The sequence below is a fragment of the Dryobates pubescens genome, unplaced genomic scaffold (assembly GCF_014839835.1).
Source record: "Dryobates pubescens isolate bDryPub1 unplaced genomic scaffold, bDryPub1.pri scaffold_72_arrow_ctg1, whole genome shotgun sequence".
In the NCBI taxonomy this organism is placed as follows: domain Eukaryota; kingdom Metazoa; phylum Chordata; class Aves; order Piciformes; family Picidae; genus Dryobates; species Dryobates pubescens.
The window spans coordinates 50,220-74,110 of NW_026530791.1; the positions used below are offsets into that span (position 1 = coordinate 50,220).

Here is a 23,891-nt window from a genome sequence, read left to right on the forward strand (position 1 = left end):
TTGCCTGCTTGATAGCAGCACAAATGTCACAGTCATGGATGACTTGTGTGATGGCATCCATGGAAATGTCTATGGATCTGTCATGAGCCCATTGGTATGTTGCATCTCTGCCTTGATGTCCTGATGAATCGTGAGCCCACCGAGCTAAGAATATCTCACCTCCGTGTTTCCAGTCAAGATCAAGTTCAGAGTCCTTGTCTCCTTGAGAAACTCTTGCAGCTAGATCTGCCTGATGGTTGTGCTGTTGTTCCTCAGTAGCTTTGCTCTTAGGAATGTGAGCATCAATGTGTCTCACTTTCACTGGAATTCTCTCGATTCGATCAGCAATGTCTTGCCACAGTTCTGCTGCCCAGATGGGTTTTCCTTTCCTCTGCCAACCATTCTTTTTCCAGTTCTTTAGCCAACCCCATAGAGCATTGGCTACCATCCATGAGTCTGTGTAGAGATAAAGCTTTGGCCATCTCTCACGTTCAGCTACGTCGAGAGCTAGCTGGACAGCTTTTACCTCTGCAAACTGACTGGATTCTCCTTCTCCATCCTTTGCCTCTGCGACTCGGCGTATTAGACTCCACACGGCAGACTTCCACCTTCGCTTGTTCCCGATGAGACGACAGGAACCGTCTGTGAACAAAGCATACTTCTTCTCATCATCAGAAATGTCATTGTAAGGAGGAGCTTCCTCAGCACGAGTTACTCTCTCCTCTGGAGGTTTTGTACAGTTGGCATCTTCAGGCCAACTTGAGATCACCTCCACCAGAGCAGGTCTTTCAAGATTTCCCATTCGAGCTCTCTGTGTTATCAGAGCCATCCACTTGGACCAGGTGGAATCTGTGGCATGATGTGGTGTGGAACCTTTGCCTTTGAACATCCAATTCAAAACTGGCAATCTGGGAGCTAAGAGAAGTTGTGATTCAGTTCCAATCACTTCAGAAGCTGCTTTCACTCCTTCATAGGCAGCTAGAATCTCTTTCTCTGTTGGAGTGTAATTAGCCTCTGAACCTCTGTAACCTCGACTCCAGAAACCAAGAGGTTGTCCACGTGTCTCACCTGGAGCTTTTTGCCACAAGCACCAGGTTGGACCATTGTCACCTGCAGCCGTGTACAAAATGTTCTTGATGTCTGGACCATCTCGGACAGGTCCCAGACCCACTGCTTGTACCACTTCTTGCTTTATCTGGTCAAAGGCTGCTTGTTGTTCAGGTCCCCAGTGGAAACTGTTCCTCTTTCGAGTCACATCATACAGAGGTTTCACAATCTGACTGTATCCAGGAATGTGTAGTCTCCAAAATCCCACTATCCCCAAGAAACGTAGAGTTTCTTGCTTGTTTGTGGGATTTGCCATGGTAGAGACTCTGTTTACCACATCCACTGGAATGTGTCGGCGTCCATCCTGCCACCGCACTCCCAGAAACTGGATCTCTGTGGTAGGACCTTTCACCTTGTCTCTCTTGATGGCAAAACCTGCATTCAGAAGAATGTCCATGATTTTGTTACCTTTCTCGAAGACTTCCTCAGCAGTTTTACCCCAGACGATGATACCATCGATGAACTGGATGTGTTCTGGAGCACCACCTTCCTCCAGAGCATCATGGATTACTGCATGACAGATGCTGGAGCTGTGGATCCAGCCCACTGGCAGTCTGTTGAAAGTGTACTGGATTCCTCTCCAGGTGAAAGCAAACTGAGGCCTGCATTCCTCTGCTATGGGAATAGAGAAGAAGGCATTAGCAATGTCTATGGTAGCATACCCTTTGGCCTCTTTGGATTCCAGCTCATACTGGAGTTCCATCATGTCTGGTACTGCTGCACTCATAGGCGGAGTTACTTCATTCAGGGCTCGGTAGTCCACTGTCAGACACCAGTCTCCATTCGGCTTTCGCACAGGCCACACTGGACTGTTGAAAGGTGAATGAGTTTTGCTGATGACTTTCTGACTCTCCAACTGACGAATCAGATTCTGAATGGGCAACAAAGAGTCACGGTTGGTTCTGTATTGTCTGTGATGCACAGTCCGAGAAGCAACCGGCAATTTAATGTCCTGAATCTTGTGTTGTCCCACAACTGCAGATTCATCAGAAAGCTCAGGTCTAGCAGACAGCTTCAGCTTTTGTCCATCAATTTCTACAGAAGCTACTCCAAAAGCCCATTTGTAACGTTTAGGGTCCTTGAAACGCCCTTCTCTCAGAAAATCAATTCCCAAAATACAAGGTGCATCCGGTCCGGTCACAACTGTATGCTTCTTCCACTGCTTACCAGTTAGACTTATATTAACCTCCACTTTACTTAACTCTTGAGATCCACCAGTGACTCCCAGAATAGTTATGGACTCTGATCCCTGATAATTTGATGGCAATATGGTGCACTGAGCTGCTGTGTCAACCAAGGCCCTGTACTTCCGAAAGTGTGAAGTGCCAGGCCACTGGATGTACACATCCCAATAGATTCTGTTATCTCCATTATCCCTCTCCTCCCCCTGGTGGGAGGCCGGGCACCCCTAGTTATGGGGAACATGTCCACAGGTGCAATGAGCACACTGTGCAGTGTTAGAACTGGAGCCACTGTTGGAGCTGTCATAGTTGTCCTGGGGAACTGTGGAAGTAACAGCTACCCTTCTGGTATTGCTACCCTGGGTTCTGCCACTTTGCAGTTCCCTCAGTCTCCTGAAAAGATTAGAAGTTGGTTGACCATCCCACCTGTTCATGTTCTCACCAAACTGATCACGCAGAGTTATCCAAATGGTCCTACGTGATTGCCTTGGTGGTCTGCTTTGGTTTGGCCTGTTTTGGAATGACCTCCTTGGAGGACGTCTATTCCTCACAGCTGAAACCTGCACCCACCTGGAGGAAGAATTGGAATTATCTCTTTGTGCCAATTGGTATATGGAATCTTTGATTTCATCCTTCAGCTCTCTCATGCAATCCTTTATCTCACTAGACAGAGCTTTAATGGCTGAAACCAAAGAAACACATGTCATGCTATCATCCAGTTGTCTTAGTTGATCAGTGAATTGGCCAACCGTAGGAGGAGCTCCACCATAATTTCTTGCCACAATTCTACTTGCCAAAATGTTTGCATAATTGGAAGGAGCAAGTTTGATGAGCTTTTTAGCACGACCATTTCCCACAGGAATATCGTCAGGATTCAGAGTATCATGGTCACCATAGAGTATCTCTCTAATGGCAAACTCTCTCAGACACTTAATTCCCTCATCTATGGTAGTCCAGGGCTTAGGATTCCATGGAAGATCATCTCGGGAAGGGTATCTCAGGGAAACCGCCATTAAAAGGCGTATCCACAGATTAACCTTACTGAGAATCCTGGCTAGATGTCTATCTATTCCATTATCCTTTGAGAGAGTTCCTAGATGAGCTGCTGACTTGTCTCCAACTATTAGAGCTGGAGCACCTGTATCATAACACCTAGCAAGCCAAGATAGGATGGGTTCCTTATCTGCTCTGAGGTAATCTTTGCGGACATTGCGAATCTCCTCCCTCGGTGACGAGCAGCTCTGCAGGTCATCCTCTTCTTCATCTATCACATCTTCCTGAACGTTTTGTCCCCATAATCCTGCTGTCACTCTCCTAAGGATCTCTTTAAGCTGAGAAGCACCACTGCCAGCTGCTGTCTTAGCTGCATCTCCATCCTGTGATGATCTCAATAACTCAGCTATATCTCTAAGACGAACCTTCTGTTCATCTCCAGCAGGCCCTTTCCTGGCAGAGGTTCCCTCAACAGGATCAGCCTGTTTAGTAGAGGTTCCCTCACCGGGATCAGTCTCCTGCTCTTCTCCTCCATTAGCTCCACTAGCTCCTGGATCAGCTTTGGCTTTTCCACCTCTGGTCTTTAAGACTGCTACTTGTTTAACTGGAGCTGTGTTTGAATTTACAGCCATCCTGATAGAAGCTGACAGGTCCTGATCTAAACCAGCCGCCATGGGGGCCCCTTCCGGTCCTGTCATGGCGGATGGAAATGACCTTGCCTCACTACCGGTCGCCATCTTGGGAATGGGAGCCACCCCTGCAAATAATGTTTTTTTTCTCTAATTTCTTTAATTCATTTTTTATTTTTTTATTTCATTTTTTATTTTTTTCTCTTTTCTGTTATTTTATTTTATTTTTTGTAATCTATTTTTTCATCTTTTTAAATTTTATTTTTTATAAGTTTTTTAAAATGCTAATTTTGGTTGTTTTATTTTTATTTTATTCTGAATTTATTAATTTTAAAAATTATTTTTATATTTTTATTTTTTTTGTGAAATTTTAATTTTTTTAAAAATTATTTTTATAGGGGTTTGATTTGGTTTTGTTAATTTTAATCTAACTTTTTTCATTTTTCGTTATTTTTGTATTTTATTTTTCTTTAGTTTATATTGTTGTTTTCAATTTAGGTTTTTGTCATTTTTTAATTTGTTTTATTGTTTTAATTTTTTTATTGTTTGTAATTTTAAGATTTTTTATTCTAATTTTTTTTAATCTTATCTTTTTTACTTTAATTATTTTTTAATTTTTGCATGTTTGTTTTATTTCAACTATTTTCTATTTTAATTTTGATTTTTGCTTTTTTATTTTTTAACCTTCTTTGTTATTAATTCTTTTTAATGATTATTTTTCATTTTAATTTTCTTGAATTTTTTTTGTTTGCTTTAATCTAGTAGTCTTGATAATCTTTTTTTAAATTTTTTGTTAGTAATCCTTATGGTTTTTCAGTTTGTTAATTTTTGTGCTTATTGTCTTTTTTTATTGCTGCTTTTTTTTAACTATTATTTTGTTAAATTGTTTTTATTTAAAATTTGTGTTTGTTTTTAATTTTTTCTCTATTATTATTTTTTGTTATTTTGTACTCTACTTTTTGTATCTAAATTTTTTTGTTATTTTGGGGGTTTTGTACTTGTTATATCGAAGTTGTAATTTTTTTTGGTTTTGTTTTGTTACATATATTTGTAGTTTTAAAAATTTTTTTACTTGTTTCTTTTTTACTATTTTTTTATAATTTTTATTTTTTCTAGCCAATGTCTAGGAAGGAAATAGAAAGATGTTACATTAGCTAAGGAATACTTTTAAAAACTAATACCTATTTACTACAAACATTAACTATATTACATGGAGCTCCTTTGAAAGGCACACAATTAAGAACGTTTGAACCAAAAGAATGTACAATGTGAACTCATTACTAAGTACATATGTACACCTTACTGCAATTGCTATCTACTAAGTACCTGTAAATACCAAATACTTACCATTCATTATGCTAACTAGGAAGACTTAGCAAAACTCTAACAAATCTCTGAGAGACATTACAATCAGAAATGATGAAATTAGCACTGTTGCTTTAAATCAGAACAGAGCTTTGGTAGACTGGAGTCTTACCAGAGGAAGAGGGGGCAGTGTGAGGCTGACTAGCAAGGTATGCCCTAATTGCAATTGTTTCTGCAGTAGGGTCTTAATGACTTGCAGCCTATCTTGTCTCAGCTACCATTGCTCCACCCATAGTGGATTATCTGTTTTCCATTTTAATTTGAGGGTTGGTTGCTGAACTGTAGCTGCTACAGAAAAAGATCAGTAAAGAGTTTTGCTCCTAGCTAACTTAAGGCATCTCAGCCCAATAGAGCAACTGGAAGGGTTAACAGGCACGGTCTTACAGTGATTGATTAGCCCTCTTTAAAAGCTAATTACACTGGTTCTTCGCTGACCCAGGTTGTTCAGATACCTTTTAAAGCCATGACTCCAGAATTTGCCATCAGCAATGGCTAGTGACCATTCCACTGGCAAGGTATAATACTGACATGCTCTCCAGTATCCACAATCATTGAAAGTTGTATAGTTTGTCCATAAGGGTGTCTGATAGTTACAATCTTTTCTGGTTTTCCCTTTTGGATTTCTAGGGCCAATAAGATATTAGGCATACTGGTGGAACCAAAGCCTCCTTGTCCTCAAATCTTGTTAGAAGCCTTAGGCACTCAGGACTCAAATGGTATTAGCTGAGCTACTTTGGTCTCAACAAGAGACCTTAGCCTGGAGAAGAGGAGACTCAGGGGTGACCTTATTACTCTCTACAACTACCTGAAGGGAGGTTGTAGACAGACGGATGTTGGTCTCTTCTCCCAGGCGGCCAGTACCAGAACAAGAGGACACAGTCTCAGGCTGCGCCAGGGGACGTTCAGGCTAGATGTTAGGAAAAAGTTCTATGCAGAAAGAGTGATTGCCCATTGGAATGGGCTGCCTGGGGAGGTGGTGGAGTCTCCATCATTAGAGGTTTTCAGGAGAAGACTTGATGGGGTGCTTGGTGCCGTGGGTTAGATGTTTGGATGGTGTTGGATTGGTTGATGGGTTGGACACGATGATCTTGAAGGTCTCTTCCAACCTGGTTTATTCTATGTATTCTATGTATTCTAAGAGTGCTAACAGGAGAGGTAATGGTATAGAGCATAACTTTTATAACCCAGTCATGTTCATAATCTATTAAACTGAGAGCTATAAAGATGCCCTGTCTAGAGGTAGGCCATCTGCCCATTAACAGAGCAAAGGGTAGAAGCCCGTGCTGATCAGACTCAACAACAACATTTGTGGACTCAAGAGTGACGTCCACTGCAGTTGTGTATCCTGACTTTAACCCATAGGTAGCTATGGCTTGTTTAGCTTCTTTTAACATTTTCTAATCTAGAGATTGCCATATTCTTTGTTAACCTTCTAATACCACAGGAGATGCATGTACAGGAAAATCTACAGATTCTCCATCTATTACTGCATTTCTCACAATACCTTTCCACAAGCTCAGCGTAGAAGTTCCCCATCCCTCCCACCTCCCAATCTCACACTATAGTCCCTTCAGAACTTGATTGTAGCCTCCATCGCAGTGATATCGTCTGCTGAGAATGCCTGGGATCTGAGAGGCAGGGAGGGTAGCACAGCTGGAGCTGCTGGGGGGGAGCACCGCTGGGGCCACTGGGGCCACCACCATGGAGATAGCCACCAGGGCCACTGGGGCTGTTGCTGTGGCTGCTGCCATGGGGGCAGCTGCCGGGGCCGCTGGGGCCACCGCTACAGTCGGTGCTGCTGGTGTCGGTGGTGCATTGATCGGTGCTGTCTCGGTTGGGGCAGTTGGGGCTGCCGGGGCTCACGAGGGCCACCGGGGCACATGGGGGCCGGCGGGGCTCGTGGGGACTGCCGGGGCTCACAGGAAGGGTGCGGTCATAAAAATGCCGTAACCATGAGCCTCCAAGCACTCAATTTTTCCTAAGAGGAGCTGTAGAACAAAGTTGGTGCTGTCTGGTTTCTCAACATCGGTGTTTTCGTCTTCTGAATCCCAGCTGTCTCTGTCGGTATTAGAGGAAGCTCAGAGTATAGCTCACAGTATCACCAAGGTTGGAAGAGACCTCAAAGAGTCCAACCTGTCACCACAGACCTCATGACTAGACCATGGCACCAAGTGCCACATCCAATCTCCTCTTGAACATCTCCAGGGATGGGGACTCCACCACCTCCTTGGGCAGCAGATTCCAATGCCAAACAACTCTCTCTGTGAAGAACTTTCTCCTCACCTCGAGCCTAAACTTCCCCTGGCACAGCTTGAGACTGTGTCCTCTTGTTCTGGTGCTGGTTGCCTAAAAGAAGAGACCAACCCCTTCCTGGCTACAACCACCCTTCAGTTGTAGAGAGCAATGAGGTCACCCCTGAGCCTCCTCTTCTCCAGGCTAAACAATCCCAGCTCCCTCAGCCTCTCCTCATAGGGCTTGTGCTCAAGGCCTCTCCCCAGCCTTGTTGCCCTTCTCTGGACATGTTCAAGTGTCTTGATGTCCTTCTTAAATTGAGGGGCTCAGAACTGGACACAGGACTCAAGGTGTGGCCTAATCAGTGCAGAGTGCAGGGGCACAATGACTTCCCTGCTCTGCTGCATGCATTAACTCAAACCTGGAATTTAAATGCCTGTCAAAATTCAATTGTAGCACACCAGTAAGGTGTTTTGAGAACCAGGACACGTGGGGTGATAATTTGCTCTCTGCCCCATTAAAGCCTCAAGAATTAGATATTTTGGGGACTTTACAAGCAGAAAGCTGTGTGTACCTGCAGCAGAGATCTGGAGCTGATACAGTACTATGATCTTTAATCACACTCCCTTTGCCTTAAAGCCATGCAGGCTTAGCCTAACAGCTGAGTGAGATGATCATGGAGGTTTGTAGAACAAAGCTGAACACACAGCAGCCAGGATAATCTTGCTTCAAATTGCTACAGCAAAGCACCAGCTCAGCTAAGGGAACTGGCACCTTGGGTTGCAAGACAACACAAGGGAACATCAAAAGTGTTGCTTGAATTAGCCACTGGTGTGGAGAGTGTCAGCCCTGCCAGGCTGCAAAATTGAGCTGCTGTTGGTTCTTTGTTATCAGCTCCCGGTCAGGGCTGGACAGAATGTGATGGTCTGTGTTGTGCACACTGAAGTGATCATTCTAAACATAGACATAAGAGTATTACAAACTGGGCTGTGAATATTGCTGATTGGATTAACCCTGGTGTTGGCAGTGCCCTGTTCATTCACATGTCTGCAAAGGGCCCTGCAGAAGATAATGAGCCCTGGGCAAAAAGGAGGAATTGTGGATAAAGCAGGTGGCCATGGGCAGCTTTAACCTTGAACTAAGCAGAGCTCTGCCCTTGAATCAGGAATGTAAACAACTCCAGGAATGAAGATCTGTGAACAACAAAGGAAGAAACAGAGAGAATTCCTCAGGATACCAAAAGGGGGAGAAAGGAGCCTGGACACCAAGCCTAAACCAATCACTTAAGTACAAAGGGCACAGGGACACAGAAAGAAAAAGATATAAACCATGATGTGTATGAATCAAGTGGCCTCTGCTGCTGGCTGGTGCTTGAGCACATCTTGGTGTCATCCTTTTTCTCAGCCACTAACACTGAACAGCATTAGCTGTTGAGTTTTTCCAGTTCTCTGGATCACTTCTTCCTGTTATTTGTTTGGAGAACCTTGAGTTTTCCCTTCCATCACCTAGCCAGGAGAAGTTCTCCTCACCTTTCACTGCCTGTTTTGGAATCTCTTGCTTTTGTCACAAGTCATTGGTTTGGTCACCAGCTCTGTTCAGACTTTTCCCTTCACCTTCTGTGGCAGTTCAGGCTGGGTGCCTTCTATTACTGCCACATAGGCTACACCTCCTGTGTCCAGAGGGCTCAACCCAATAAGGAGGACAGAGGAAACAGCCTATTTCATACCCATAATATCCTGCACCCCATAAATCCATCTCAAAGTCCTTCTCTTCCTCTTTCTTCCCTCCGCCCGCTCCGGTGGCCCCGGCAGGAACAGCCCGTGCCAGCGGTCCCTTCTCCCCAGCGGTTTCAGCCGCGCTACACCCCACCCCCCGCCTCCTACATTCCAGGCATTCTCAACAAAGTTTCGCACTTCGACGGCGGTTCTAATCGACTCCCGATGGGACCATCGGGGGGGGGAGGGGGGAGGGACGGGAACTGTCCCATTGCATTGGTGGAAAGGTATTATGGGAAATGTAGTCACAGTCTGTATATGTGTTTCCCATGGTCAACAACGAATCTAACAATCTCTGGACTGACAAATGCTAATGGAAGCTAGACAAGCCATAGCTCCCTATGGGTTACAGTCAGGATACACAACTGCTGTAATCAATCAGTTGTTTTCAACACATTTGTTAACCCCTTTTGTCACTTCTGTTAGCGAATGGTGTTTATTACATGCTCTGAGACCGATCGATCATAGAGGAGATGGGTGCCTTGCAACCTGGCCCCACAACTCCCAGTCCCCTCGAATTGGGACCTGATTATTATTCATCTGAAGGATTGTTCTCTTTACAATCCACTTACATCCGGAGGTCTCGACAGAGCCTACGCCTACTGAGTCATCGATTAAGGCAGATTCCACCCACCGGTATCAATGCATGGCCCCAGGCATGCCAGAATTCTCTGGTTTGGCCTTTGCTCTCATTCAGATAGCCTTATTTTGACTTTCTCACCTGTAAGTCTATGGATGATCTCCTGATTTCGAAAAAGCTACATCCTAAGACAGTGCCCTCTGATTTCCAACTCATGTCAGCACGCAAGTGGGTCACAAACACCACTATGCCTTGCAACTTCTCAATTAAGTGGCAATTCACTTGCAAATGCCTGGGAAGCCACGCCCCGGCAGCCAACAGACCTTTTACAAGGTGTCACTGCTACCTACCTCGATGGGGCAAGCCCTTTTGTTAGACCATATCAGCATCTGCAGCTTCCTGATAAGGCTTTGTAATAAAGTCAGGACTTAGCGATCAAAAAAGAGTGGTCAAGAATTCAGGACAATAACTCTGACCCTTGTGCTTTTCACTGCTCAGCAGGGTCTAACGGCCATTTGGTTCCTTTGTTGATACCTTACATAAGTCACTCAGATCTGGCTCATGATACGAAGGCAAAAATGCTGGATATTTTGGCATTTGCCATTGCCAATGAAAACAACAGGTTTTCAGCATTGTATCAACAGGTGCCACTGTCTCGTGATTGCTGGATAACAACGAAGGACGCAGCAACGAAGGAGACACTGACAAACAGCAATGTATCTCACCACGGCCATAGAAGCAGCCCTGAAACCACCAGCACGACCACTGCAGAAGGGAAACAACCTGAGTGGAAATCAATGTGTTTCTGGAAACTTAGGTACTTTAAATCAAAATTGCCTGACTGCTGGACAGTCTCGAAAGTGTCCACTGTCACAGATCTAATCATTTTACTCTAGATTGTCATAGATAGGGAGATTGCTCCCGCAGCGCGAAGATACCCCGCGACAACCCCAAACCAGGATGCTTGGACCGCACCTGCCCCTCGCAGCCATCCTCTGACAGCGTCTAGCGGAACTACCAACAGCCGCATACCACTTTTGATTCCACAAAGCGTTGTCAAGTTCAATTGATACGGTCCTTTGGGTCACAGACCCTGTGCTCTGTTACCTGGCAGGTTGTCTACCTCTAGGCAGGGCATCCTTACAATTCCTGGTTCAATACATTCTGATTATGACTGGGCTATGAAAATTATGCTCTATACCATTACCTCTCCTGGTAGCACTCTTGTTGGGACAGAAATTGTTCAGCTAATATCATTTGAGTCCCGAGTGCCTAAAACTTCTAACAGGATTCCTAGAGCAAAGAAGGCTCGGGTTCCACCGATATGCCTGATGTCTCATTGGCCCTAAAAATCCAGAAGGGAAAACTGGAACAGATTGTATCTGTCAGACACCCTTGTGGACAAATTATACAAATTTCAATGATTGTGGATACTGGAAACAATATTATCATTATGTCCCGTCATAAATGGAATGGTCACTAGCCATTGTTCATGGCAAATGCTGAAGTTATGGGATTAAAAGGTATCCACACGACCTGGGTTAGCAAAGATCTAGAGCAATTAGCTTTAACAACTGCAAATCAGTCACTGTAAGACCATCTGTGTTAACCCTTCCAGTTGCTCTAATGGGCTGACATGCCTTAAGTCAGCCTGTGACTTTAATCAGAGTACAAATTTATTTTTCTTCCTTTTCTGGAGCAGCTACTGGTCAGCAAATTAAAATGGAAAACAGATAATTCAGTTTGGGTGGGACAATGTTTGCTCAGACAAAATAGGCTGCAAGTCATTAAGACCCTAATACAGAAAAACAATAGTAACTAGGGTACACCTTGCTAGCCACCCCCACCCCTACCTCCACCCCCGGACAAAGGACAATTTTCTGGTACGACTCTTGTCGACAACAGTTCTGCTCTGATTTAAAGTTCCAGTACTAATTTCTTCATTTCTTCATTTCTGATTGCAATGTCCTCAAGAGATTTGTTATTTAGAGTTCTGCTAAGTTTTCCTGGTAAGCATAATGAATAGTACGCATTTGGTACTTATAGGTAGTTAATACATAGTAATTGTACTAAGGTGTAAGGACTTAGTGATGAGTTCACCTTGTAAGATTTTCTTTTGGTTCAAACCTTCTTAGTTGTGTGCCTAGGCATTTCAAAGGAGCTCCATGTAATATTGTAATAATGTTAAGGTTTGTAGTGAATAGGTATTCATTTTCTAAGGTATTCTTTAGCTAATGTAACGTCTTTAGATTTCCTTCTTAGACTACAAAAAATACCAAAAAAAAAAATGGTGAACAAAAAAGGTAACAAGTGCAAAGAACAAGAAATTTTTAAATGGTAAACAAAAACAAGGTAACAAGTGCAAAGAACAAAAAATTTAAACACACCAAAATATAACAAAAGTACAAAACCTCTGGATACAAAAAATAGAGTACTAAATACCAAAATAGAGTACTAAATAACAGAATAGAGTACTAAATAACAGAATAGAGTACTGAATAACAGAATCATAAACAAGAAGAGCAACAATAAAAATAAAAATATTAAAAACAAAATATGACAGGCTAAAAAATCATAAGGATTGCTGACAAAAGAGCTGTGGACAAATACATAAGAATTGTTAGTAATAAATAAAAAATAGGGATTATCAAGACTACTAGATTAAAACAAAAACTCTATAAAAAGAAGGCATAAAGAAAGTTAAAATGCACAATAATAAAAAGAATTAATAGAAAAGCAGAAGGTTACAAAATATAATAAAAAGCAAAAATACAAAATTAAAATAGAGAATAGATTAAATGAACTAAACATGCGAAATAAAAAATAATTACAATAAAGAATATAAGATCAAGCAAAATAAAAGATTAAATACTAGATAAAAAATACATTAAAAAAATAAAAATAAAAAAGTGATTAGAATAACAAATTAAAATACAGATTAAAAATTACAACAAAATACAAATAATAATTAGGAAAGTAAACAAGAAATAAATTTTACAAACAAATGACAGGTGGTGAGTTAAAAATAATAATCAATGATGAGTAGTAAGTTACAAATAATAATAAAAATTTAAAGAATAATAACAACAACAAAAAAATTAGAATAAAATATGAAATAACAAAAATTAATTAGAAAAACTGTATAAAAGATTAGAGTTAGTAAGGAAAAAATAGAATTAAAAAAAATATGTCAAAATTAGGTTACATTTAACAACACAAATTAACAACAACAAAAAAAAATTAAACAGTATAGATGAAAAATGAAATACCATTAAAAAATAAAAATACATTAAAATAGTATAAAAAATAATAAAACAAGCAAAATACAAAATGAAAAAAATAAAAATTACAAAATTACAAATAAAAAATACAAAATTAATTAAAAAAATATTACAAAATTAGCTGTAAAAATAATAATACCAAAAAAACCCACCACCAAAATTAATTAAAGATTAAACAAAGGAATTAGATTAAAAATAAAAATATTAAAGACATAAATATTTAATAAATTCAGTATAGAAAATTAATTAAAAATTTGACAATAGCTCACACTAAAAACAAATAATGAATTACACAATTTGTGGAATCATAGACTCATAGAATGAGTCAGGGTTGGAAAGGACCACAAAGATCATTTAGTTCCAACCCCCCTGCCATGGGCAGGGACTCCTCACACTGGGTCAGGCAGGCTAGAGCCTCATCCAGCCTGGTCTCTAATACCTCCAGGCATGGGGCCTCGGCCACCTCCGTAGACAACCCATTCCAGGGCTTCACCACACTCAGGGTGAAGAATTTCTTCCTCACATCCAGCCTGACTCTTCCCATCCCCAGCCTTATTCCATTCTCCGTAGTCCTGTCATTTCCTGACATGCTAGGATGTCCCTCCCCAGCTTTCTTGTAGGCTCTCTTCAGATACTGGATGGCCACAATTAGGTCACCTCGAGCCTTCTTTCCTGCTACCTGCAATCATCGCAATAAACAACAGCAGAAGAATCAAGACCATGAGGACTGTGGTGAAGGCACATTGTGCTGAGACATTGAATCTTGCCCCAGCATGTGGGCAAGCTCCCCCTCCCTCAGGAGGAAGACAAAAGCCAGGCTAGCACAATGCTGGTGCATGCTGTGCTCGTGCATTCTCCAAATATGGAAAAATTCTAGCTTCATGCTTTCTCATAGGCTGAAGCCAGTTGTTTATGAGAATGCCCATTGGTCAAACCCAGCCTCGAGGTATTCTATAAATATTACCCCAGTGAGTAAACAAGTGCTTTTCCTGCCTTCCTGCCTTCCTCCTCCATTTCTGTCTCTGTGCTAGCTCGAGAGTTAAGTCCGAGCCACTGCCTCTGCAACTGAGTTTATTGTTTAGCTTCTGTTACATACATGCACGCATATCAAGGCATCTGCATGTGAGAAGCGACTGGAGGAATTATTTCCATAGAGGAAGGATACCATGCTGAGCTGAGAAGCCAGCGTTGCCACAACCAGTCCCACTGACCAGGAGAGGAACCCCCCCCGTTGCTACTGCATGGACTGGATCAACCCCCGAGGGTAAGATCTGCCTAATTATCGGGGAGAAGGGACTTGACCGTGCCAGGTCCCCGCGCAATTGCTTAACCCCACTATAGTGGAGAGAAGAGCGCCACGTGCCGCTCCGAGCCCTGTTAACTCCAGGGATTACTCAGCAGCATTCGTGCTTGCACTGCACTGAACTCCCCCCCAGACCGCTCCGGGTATCCTGCTGTTGCTTTGAGCCCAGCAGACGAGAAGCTGCTGCCTGAGAGAACTTGCCGAGCCGGGTCCGCCCCGCCGATATTCCTCGTTCCCGGGGCCGCCCCTGCAGACCCGCGTACCGCCACGTCCCCCAGGCAAGTCTGCCGGCGATCGCCGTCCCGCCGTGTGGTGCGGATCAACTCTGAGGACCAGCTCGTCTCCGGACCAGCCCTACCAGCCCGTCCTCTCGTGCAAACCAGCTCTGCGAGACCCCAGTCTCGAACCGGCGGCACACAGGACAGAGCTCCGTCTGAGCTCGACCTGAAGCTGCGCACGTCCCGTCGAGTCACCATCTAGTGGCCAAGCGGCAGAACTGCACCCTTCTTGCATATAAATATAGAAATAGCTTGTAATTAGCTCAAATAAGTTCTAATCATAATACTAAGCCAGTTATGGGATATATTTCACGAACGTGCACTAGAACATGTATATAAGTTGGTGATTCGTCGGTTATTGACAATTTTATAATAATAAAAAATTAATTTTCATAAATCATAAGTCATAAGTAATAAAGTGATAACCTCCCTCTTCACCACAAGGACACAGCATTGCCCATGAAGTTCAACATCGATCATCTGGGATCACAAACATCACTCAGAAGAATGTACCATGGCACTGTGTGAACTAGGACTGAATATTATGGTTGTTTGATAATTTTGTCGTCTCTCTTGTTAACTAAGTGTGCCTCTGAATGCAGACATCCTAGGGGATAAAGTTTCATCTTTACATTTCGCAAAACAAAAAATGAAAAACGAAACAAAAAAAGAAAAAACAAAAAAAAAAGGGGGGGAAAGAGTGAATACGCCCAGAGCAGAAAAAATTAGCTCATGGCAACCCTAGAGATGCTGTAACCCTAGAAACATCAACCCTAGAAGTGCTGTAACCCTCTCACCACAAGACATATTGCACAACTGTCATGAAAATGACAATCAGCAAACCTGCCTAGCACTGATCTCAACGACTGTCACGATGATCCAAGATGTCAACAGAAAGCATCTAACTTATAACTGTGTCGTGACTGCTTAACTGTTGTGTGAATGTTAAGAGATGAGCATTACTAGGATGAGCAAAACCACGTTATTTTGTGTAATTTTATATTGGGCAATGCAATGAAGCTCTTTTTGCTCTTGCTGTTTGCCTGCAAGTTTTCTGTCTGTGAAGGTAGAGCCTGGCCAGATCTACCTTTACAGATTAAAGAAATCTTGCTGCCATTAAACAATTGATGATTTTTGACCATCCTAGAGAAAATAAAGATGCAACATAACCCTAAGGCAGATTGTAAAAGACAGTGCTAAGGATTACATTTGTGCCTCAATCTCTGTGTGCAATGTGTTCAGGCATAATCAAGTCTTCTCTGTCAATAAGAGGAGTGAAATGTAAAGATCGGAACTATTAAGACCTAAGTTCTTCTTTACAAGGTTTGTTATCTTTGACCATGGATTATGCCAGCTCTGTCAGAACATTGTAACTAGTTCACCTTAAGCTTTGTGCCTTGTACAGGTTACATCACTCTGTTAGACATGCTGCACTACAGGACTTTTGCTTTTGCTATACAGCTTAGCTTTACCTTGCTTGCTTCTGTATTTGCAAAGAGTATCTTGTATGGGATGGGAACAACTCCCATGACCAGATTGCTCACAAAAAAAAAAAAGGGGGATTTGTGGCAATGCCAGCGACGAGCAGTGTGAGCAATCTGGCAGTGCAGGCCTAGAGCCTGACATGGTGGTAGGCCATGCTCAGCATAAGTGCAGAAGTAGCTAGCAGTGTAGCAAAACAGTGCTGTGCCTGCAGCATGTAACTAAAGCAGGGCACTGGTAGCTATAAACACAGAGAGTTATCTGGGAAAAACAGGACACACACCTGCATCAACAGCCTCACGTGTCATTAGTAGTGTGACCAACAATCTATAAGAGTAGGATGTGTGGTCACTCGTGGGGAACCAATGAAGCTATGCCAACGATGCTCTCCCAGTCTATATAAGCTGTAGAGGTTCCCTTAATAAACAAACAATTCTAGATCACATTGGTCATCCATATTGACTCCATTCTCCATTGCCAACAGCCAACTATTAAATATTAATAACAGCCATAACAGGACTCCTTCCCAGTACAGATTGTGCCCACTCCCAGGAAAGGCTACACCACCTGAAGTCTTCCAACCACTCATCTGTGTCTCTTTCCCATACAACCTATATCTCCTTTCCCACTCCCTGACAGACTGGGTCCCACCCCAGTAGAAACTCTCTGCCTGTTCTTTGGAGATGGAGGTTCTGGTGTGTCCCATCCCCAGTGAGAAAGGCACCAGAGCATCTGGGAGGAACTATTCCAAATACCCTGGGATGGAGCAGACCCTGCACACAGGGAAGAAGGCCAACTGCAGCAGGGCTGTGGCAGGAGGAGTGTGGCTACCCAGACTCAGGAGTTGTCCTCCCCAGGACTCAGCACTGCTGTGGCCACATCTGGATGCTTGGTGTCTAGGTGTGGGGTGCTGCAGTCTGAGAGAGAAGGGAGGAACTTCAGAGACTGCAGAGGAGATCTGCCAGGATGGGGGTTGACATCTCTGTGGAGAGACTGAGGGACCTGGGCTTCTTCAGCCTGCTGAATGGAGGCTCAGGGCACTGCCACAGTAGTGTGCACATGGCTGAAGGGTGGTTTCAGAGAGGATGGAGCTCTTCTGGGGAGTGGGAAGAGACCACAACCTCCACAAAGTGCAGCTTGAAAGGTTCAAAGTGGAGATGAGGCCAAAGAAATGTCCCTCAAAGGGCAGAGCTGCTATGCATGAGGCCATGCAGAGGTGTCAGGAAATGGCAGGGAGAGCTGAGACAGCTCAGGGAAGGGATGGAAATGGCAGGGGAAGAGCTGGGTGGGAAAGCAAGATTTGTACCAGCAGCCTGAGGGGAAAGAGCTGCAGGCATGGGACAGTGTAGGAGAGGCTGCAGTAGGGATGGGCAAGGGCTCTGGCAAGGCTGAGAGGCCCAACAGGACCAAGGTCTTTGTGCCCTTGGCTCTGGCACTTGCGTCTGCCACCAAGGCCTGTGAGGAGGAACTTGGCTTTGAGGCTTTGAGGTTCTTGTATTCCAAGGGCAGTGGTCAGGGCTTGGCCTTTCTTCTTCCTAGACCAAAGGCAAGTTTTTCTGCCCTGTACTTTGACTTTGTCTCCCTGCAATCCTGGCCTCTAACAAGCTGCTCTAACGAGTCCCTGGGGAGCCTTTGTCAGTAACAAGCCTCAGTGAGGCCAATCAGTGCTTCAAGGTACTTTGGAGTTTGCTTCTGACTTGGACTCGTTGAGAGGCTTCTTGGCAGTACCTTGGCAGAGTCTCCTGGAAGTACCTAAGGATGATGTAATCAGCCCCAAATACTCCATGGGGCTCATTAAATACTGCTGAACCTCTAATTATTGCCAAGGTTTATGCAGCTAATTGAAGAGGTTTTTATTGCACAAAGCATCTCATAAAAATGATTTTTAAAGGTACATTTCATTCCTTTTCAGCAGGAGTTTTCCCTTTGCAAGCAAACCACAGCAAAACCTGACAAGATCCTACCCTGCTCACTGCTCATCCTCACTCCCCACTGTCCCCAGCAGAGCCCAGAGCCACAGGTGAGGGACAGGATCTGCCTTGCCAAGGGCTGGGGGTCAGGGCTTGGCCCTTTGGATCAATGAAACCCCTCCAGGTTTCCTCAGCAGCAGAGCCACCTTGAGCTGCTTGTCCTGACCTGTCAGCACTGCCTCACTTCTCTGCTCTCCCCATAGCCTGGAGATGCTTCAGTGCCTCCAGCGACGATTCCCTTGCATCCACTGTCTCCTTCTGCTCTAACCAGACCTTGGGGACCCTTTCCCAGTAGGCTTCACTGGGACCCATTAAGAGTAGAAGAAACTTCAGAGTTTGAATCTGACTTTGACATCTGCAGAGGTTTCATCAGCTTCCTCTGAATCTCTGAGGTTTACAGGACACCAAAAGCTACCAGAGGAGTTATTAAAAAGGCTTGGGCTGTTCCTCTGCGGCCCTATTGGGCCGGACTCCTTTGCTGGATGGAGCTGCAGGCAAGCAGGCAGTGCTGCAGGAGACAGCTCTGGCCAGGAGCAGCTCCTCTGCACAGCACAGCAGGGCTGAGGACACTGCCAGAGGATCTCAGGGAGATGAGGAAGGCAGAGAGAGCTTCAAGGTGTCCAGGACTGGGAGGGTGACTGAGAGCTCACTGGAGGAGAAGTCACTGCAGTCACTGACACAGTGAGGCTGTGGGTGCAGGACGCTGCAGCTGTAGCTCCTGGAGGCATCTCCATCTCGGCTGCTGATGCTCATCTGAAGGCTCCTGGAGTGTGCACACAGAAGGAGGACCAAAGCCCTTCAGTTCCATCCTGTGAGCAGCAGTGAGCAGAGCTGGGGAAGGAGAAGGCTTCACCCCCAGCCCCTCTGCCTTTCTCTCTTCCCTTCACTGTCTCTGCCGCACTGCAGGCCTGCTCCCTGTTTCTCCACCTCTCCATGGGTGTGGTGGTTTTAAGTAATGCCTTTAAAATTTAGGTACAGATTTTGAGCAGAAAAGTAGAAACAAAATAAATAGATCACTCTTGGGTGTGAAAAGGAAAAGAAAAGATTCTTCTAAACAAATTCATTGGATAAATATCTGGAATCAGAGGAGCTGTGGAGTCACCGTCCCTGGAGGTGTTCAAGGGGAGATTGGACGTGGCACTTGGTGCCATGGTCTAGTTGTGAGGTCTGTTGGGACAGGTTGGACTTGATGATCCTTGGGGTCTCTTCCAACCTTGGTTATACTGTGATACTGTGATAACAATTCTCTCTCTTCTCATCTCAGCTGTTTTGCTTCGCTCAGGAGAGATCACCTGCTTTGGCTGCCCTTGGCTAAGTCTAACCCACTGTTTTTTTCTCTCTCAACTCTTCCTTTATCTCTCGGAGCAGGGGTGTAAGGAGTAGGGACAGAGGAACAGCTTCCCTGGTCTCTGACCAGGGGGGTTTCATTAATTTGCTAATTGTAAATACCTGTCTAATATTGTCACTGCTGTATGTTTTGTACCTGTTCATTGCATTCCATTGTAGAGTGTAGCTCTTGCTTGTCAATAGAGCTTCATTTGTTTCTAACTGAGCTGCTCTGGCAAAGATAATGCTGGGGGGAAATTTCAACCCACCACATTGGGACTCTTGTTCCCTGGGATTGGGCTGTTGGTTCTGTTGGTTGTGTTGGTTCTGTTCTGACACCAGAGGAATCTTCATGGCAGTTCTGGGTCCCTTCTGCATTTGAAGCTGTGATGAACTCTGCCATGGCTTGGTAGTGATGGTACTGAGCTGATCCATTCCTCATGCATCTCAGGGACAGGGGTGACAATGAGGCTGAGAGAAGTGTGCCCTAACTTGTCACTGCCTTTCCCTCCTAGGACAGGTCTCCATGGCCAGAGGCAGCAGATGGCCAACAGCAGCTCCATCACCCACTTCCTCCTCCTGCCATTCCCAGGGACAAGGCAGCTGCAGCTCCTGCACTTCTGCCTCTTCCTGGCCATCTACCTGGCTGCCCTGCTGGGCAATGGCCTCATCATCAGCACCATAGCCTGGGACCACCACCTCCACACCCCCATGTACTTCTTCCTCCTCAACCTTGCTCTCACTGACATAGGCTGCATCTCCACCACAGTTCCCAAATCCATGTCCAATTCCCTGTGGAACACCAGGGACATCTCCTATGCAGGATGTGCTGCACAGGTCTTTCTTTTTCTCTTTTTCATTTCAGCAGAGTATTTTCTCCTGACCACCATGTCCTATGATCGCTACGTTGCCATCTGCAGACCCCTGCACTATGAGACCCTCCTGGGCAGCAGAGTTTGTGTCCATCTGGCAGCAGCTGTCTGGGCCTGTGGCTTTCTCTATGCTCTGCTGCACACAGCCAATACATTTTCCCTGCCCCTCTGCCAGGGCAATGCTGTGGACCAGTTCTTCTGTGAAGTCCCCCAGATCCTCAAGCTCTCCTGCTCCACATCCTACCTCAAGGAACTTTGGCTTCTTGTGGCCAGTGTCTGTTTGGGCTTTTTCTGTTTTGTGTTGATTGTGGTGTCCTATGTGCAGATCTTCAGGGCAGTGCTGAGGATCCCCTCTCAGCAGGGACGCCACAAAGCCTTTGCCACCTGCCTCCCTCACCTGGCTGTGGTCTCCCTCTTTGTCAGCACTGGCTTCTTTGCCTACCTGAAGCCCTCCTCCATCTCCTCCCCATCCCTGGACCTGGTGGTGTCAGTTCTGTACTCAGTGGTGCCTCCAGCAGTGAACCCTCTCATCTACAGCCTGAGGAACCAGGAGCTCAAGGCTGCCCTGAGCCAACTGATCCCTGGATGCTTTCAGAAGCAATAAACTCTTTGTCTTCTCCTGCAGAGCAGTTCTGATGTCCCTCAGTGCAGGCCCAGCCTGGCTGCTCGAGTTCTGGCTACTGGTGGGGCTGTTCCCCTTGTGAGAATGTTGTTCCCTCACAAATGTCTTTCTTCAGACCATTTCTGGTTCAGTGTTGTCCTGTCTGGTGTGACCCAGAGTCTGCAGCCATGAGGAGCTGTGCTCCCTGGGTGTTCAACACAATAAAGGACCCTGCAGGGAGTTGTTTTTCTGAGTTCTTTCCTTGAGTTCATCTGTGGAGCTGCAGGGCAGTGCCTGTGTGCAGAGGTGGAGGGGCAGAGTCCCAGCACAGCAGCAGTGCCAGGCAGCCCCAGAGCTTGGGCTGTCCTCAGCTGCTCTTTTTTCCCTTCCACCCTCTCCCGTTGAGCCTCTGTGCTCGGACAAGGCCTGAGTGCTCTGGCAGCTTGGGCACTGTGATGCTGGGTGGCAGTGCTGGGACTGCAGGTAGGGACAGAGCTGTGCTCCAGAGCAGCACTGCCATCAGAACAGGAGGTCTCCTCCTGCCTTCATCCCCCAACTCCCTCCCACTACAGACTGCACCTACTGAGAGTCCAAACTGGATACCCTGACCCACTTCCAGTATAGACTCAGTCCAAACATGGTTCCTTTATCCCCTCCCGGTACAGATACGGCCTCACCCGTGCACAAACTGGATCATGCTGTCCTCCAGCACTGCAGCCTGGGTCCCAGCACAGCAGAGAATCTATCTTCTCTCTGCTTTCCCAGTACTGGACGCATCCATCCCAATACAAACTGCACACCCTCATGACCTCACAGTACAGCCTGGACCCTGTTCCAGTACAAGCTGCATTCCCTGACCACATTCTAGGACATTCTGGGCTCCGCTGAGCACAAGTTGGGATCCTTTTAACCCTTACAAGTACACACCTGAATAGAATAGAATAGAATAGAATAGAATAGAATAGAATAGAATAGAATAGAATAGAATAGAATAGGTTGGAAGAGACCTTTAAGATCATTGAGCCCAACCTATCAACCAATCCAACACCACCTAAACAACTAACCCAGGGCACCAAGCACCCCATCAAGTCTCCTCCTGAACACCTCCAATGATGGTGACTCCACCACCTCCCCAGGCAGCCCATTCCAATGGGCAATCACTCTCTCTGTATAGAACTTCTGCCTCACATCCAACCTAAACCTCCCCTGGTGCAACCTGAGACTGTGTCCTCTTGTTCTGGTACTGCCTGCCTGGGAGAAGAGACCAACCTCTGCCTGTCTACAACCTCCCTTCAGGTAGTTGTAGAGAGTGATAAGGTCACCCCTGAGTCTCCTTTTCTCCAGGCTAAGCAACCTGGAGCCTCTCCTCACAAGGCTGTGCTCCAAACCCCTCACCAATTTTGTTGCCCTTCTCTGGACACACTCCAGCAAGTCAACCTCCTTCCTAAACTGAGGGGCCCAGAACTGGACACAGGACTCAAGGTGTGGCCTAACCAGTGCAGTGCACAGGGGCAGAATGACCTCCCTGCTCCTGCTGGCCACACTGTTCCTGATGCAGGCCAGGATGCCATTGGCCCTCTTGGCTGCCTGGGCACACTGCAGGCTCATGTTCAGCCTACCATCGACCAGCACCCCCAGGTCCCTCTCCACCTGGCTGCTCTCCAGCCACTCTGACCCCAGCCTGTAGCTCTGCATGGGGTTGTTGTGGCCAATGTGCAGAATCCGGCACTTGGATGTGTTAAATCTCATGCCTGGTCACATCTCAGTACAAACTGCATCTCCTGAACCCCTCCCAGCTCAGATGTGGTCTTATCCCAGGACAAACTGCATTACTTTGACATCTCCCATACAGTTTCCTGGGCCAGGACAAAGTGCATCCCTTGGACCCCTTCCCAGCTCCAGCTGTAACCAGCACAGCACAAAGTGGATATCCTGATCCCAGGGCAGCTGTGGCCTGATCCTGGTCCAAATGGGATCCCATTGCCATCTCCCAGCACAGTCTGAGTCTCATCCCAGTACAAAGTGCATCTCTTGAAACCCTGATTCCATCCCAGGACAGACCAGGACCCATCCCTGCAAACTGATCCCCTGATCAGTGGTGCCTGGGGCACCTCCAGGTACAACCTGAACCGCTTTGAGCTCTCCCAGTACAGACTGGGCTCCCTCCCACTACTAACAGGATACCCTGGGCCTCCTAGTAAAGTCTTGGACACCTCCCAGTAAAAGCTGACCCCATGGCCTCTCCCAGGAACACTGGGCCTTGTCCCAGTACACTCTGAAAGCCTAATCCTGTCCCAATACAGCACTGGGCCCTTCCTGTCTAAACTGTCCCTGCAGTTTGGGGATTCCCAGGTCAAGAAAGACAGAGATCTGCTGGAGAGAGTCCAACAGAGGCTAGGAGGATGAGGAAGGGACTTGAATATCTCTGTGGCCAAGCCACTATCCATTGTTGTCCTGGAGTCCTGGCTCACTGGGGAGATCCCAGGGTATTGGAGAGCAGCAAATGTGACACCCAGCTCCAAGAAAGGAAGAGAGGAGGATCCAGGAAACTATAGAGCTGGCAGTGTGAGCTCAGTAGCAGGGCAGGACATGAAGCAGAGCATCTCCAGCACCATTACATGACCTGGAGAGGACAAGCAGGGGATCAGTCCCAGTCAGCATGGGTTTAGGAAGGGAAGGTCCCGCCTGACCCACCTGATCTCCTTCTCTGACAGGATGAGTGACTGTTGGATGAGGGCAAGGCTGTGGCTATTGTCTCCCTAGAGTTTCCAAAAGCCTTTGGCACTGCTCCCCACAGAATTCTCCTGGGCAAAGTGGCTGCTCCTGGCTTGGATGAGCAATACTCTGCTGGATACAGCCCTGGCTGGGTGAAAGGGCCCAAAGAGTGGTGCTCAGTGGAGTTGAATCCAGCTGGCGGCAGGTCACAAGGGTGTTTCT

The 23,891-nt window shown here is 45.7% G+C and overlaps 1 protein-coding gene across 1 annotated transcript; it reads left to right on the forward strand.

The window, feature by feature from the left end:
- The first annotated feature begins 20,024 nt into the window (after positions 1 to 20,024).
- LOC128899805 (olfactory receptor 14A16-like) lies at positions 20,025 to 23,241 on the forward strand. The gene is made up of 2 exons (XM_054179507.1): positions 20,025 to 20,931; positions 23,216 to 23,241. Exons 1-2 carry the CDS (start codon positions 20,025 to 20,027, stop codon positions 23,239 to 23,241), a joined length of 933 nt encoding a protein of 310 aa, XP_054035482.1.
- The last annotated feature ends 650 nt before the right edge of the window (positions 23,242 to 23,891 follow it).

Coding starts and splice junctions, on each gene's coding strand:
- LOC128899805 (XM_054179507.1), top strand. CDS start 20,025: ATGGCCAACAGCAGCTCCATCACCCACTTCCTCCTCCTGCCATTCCCA. Junction 20,932..23,215: donor GGCTGCCCTGAGCCAACTGA/TCCCTGGATGCT, acceptor AACACTGGGCCT/TGTCCCAGTACACTCTGAAA.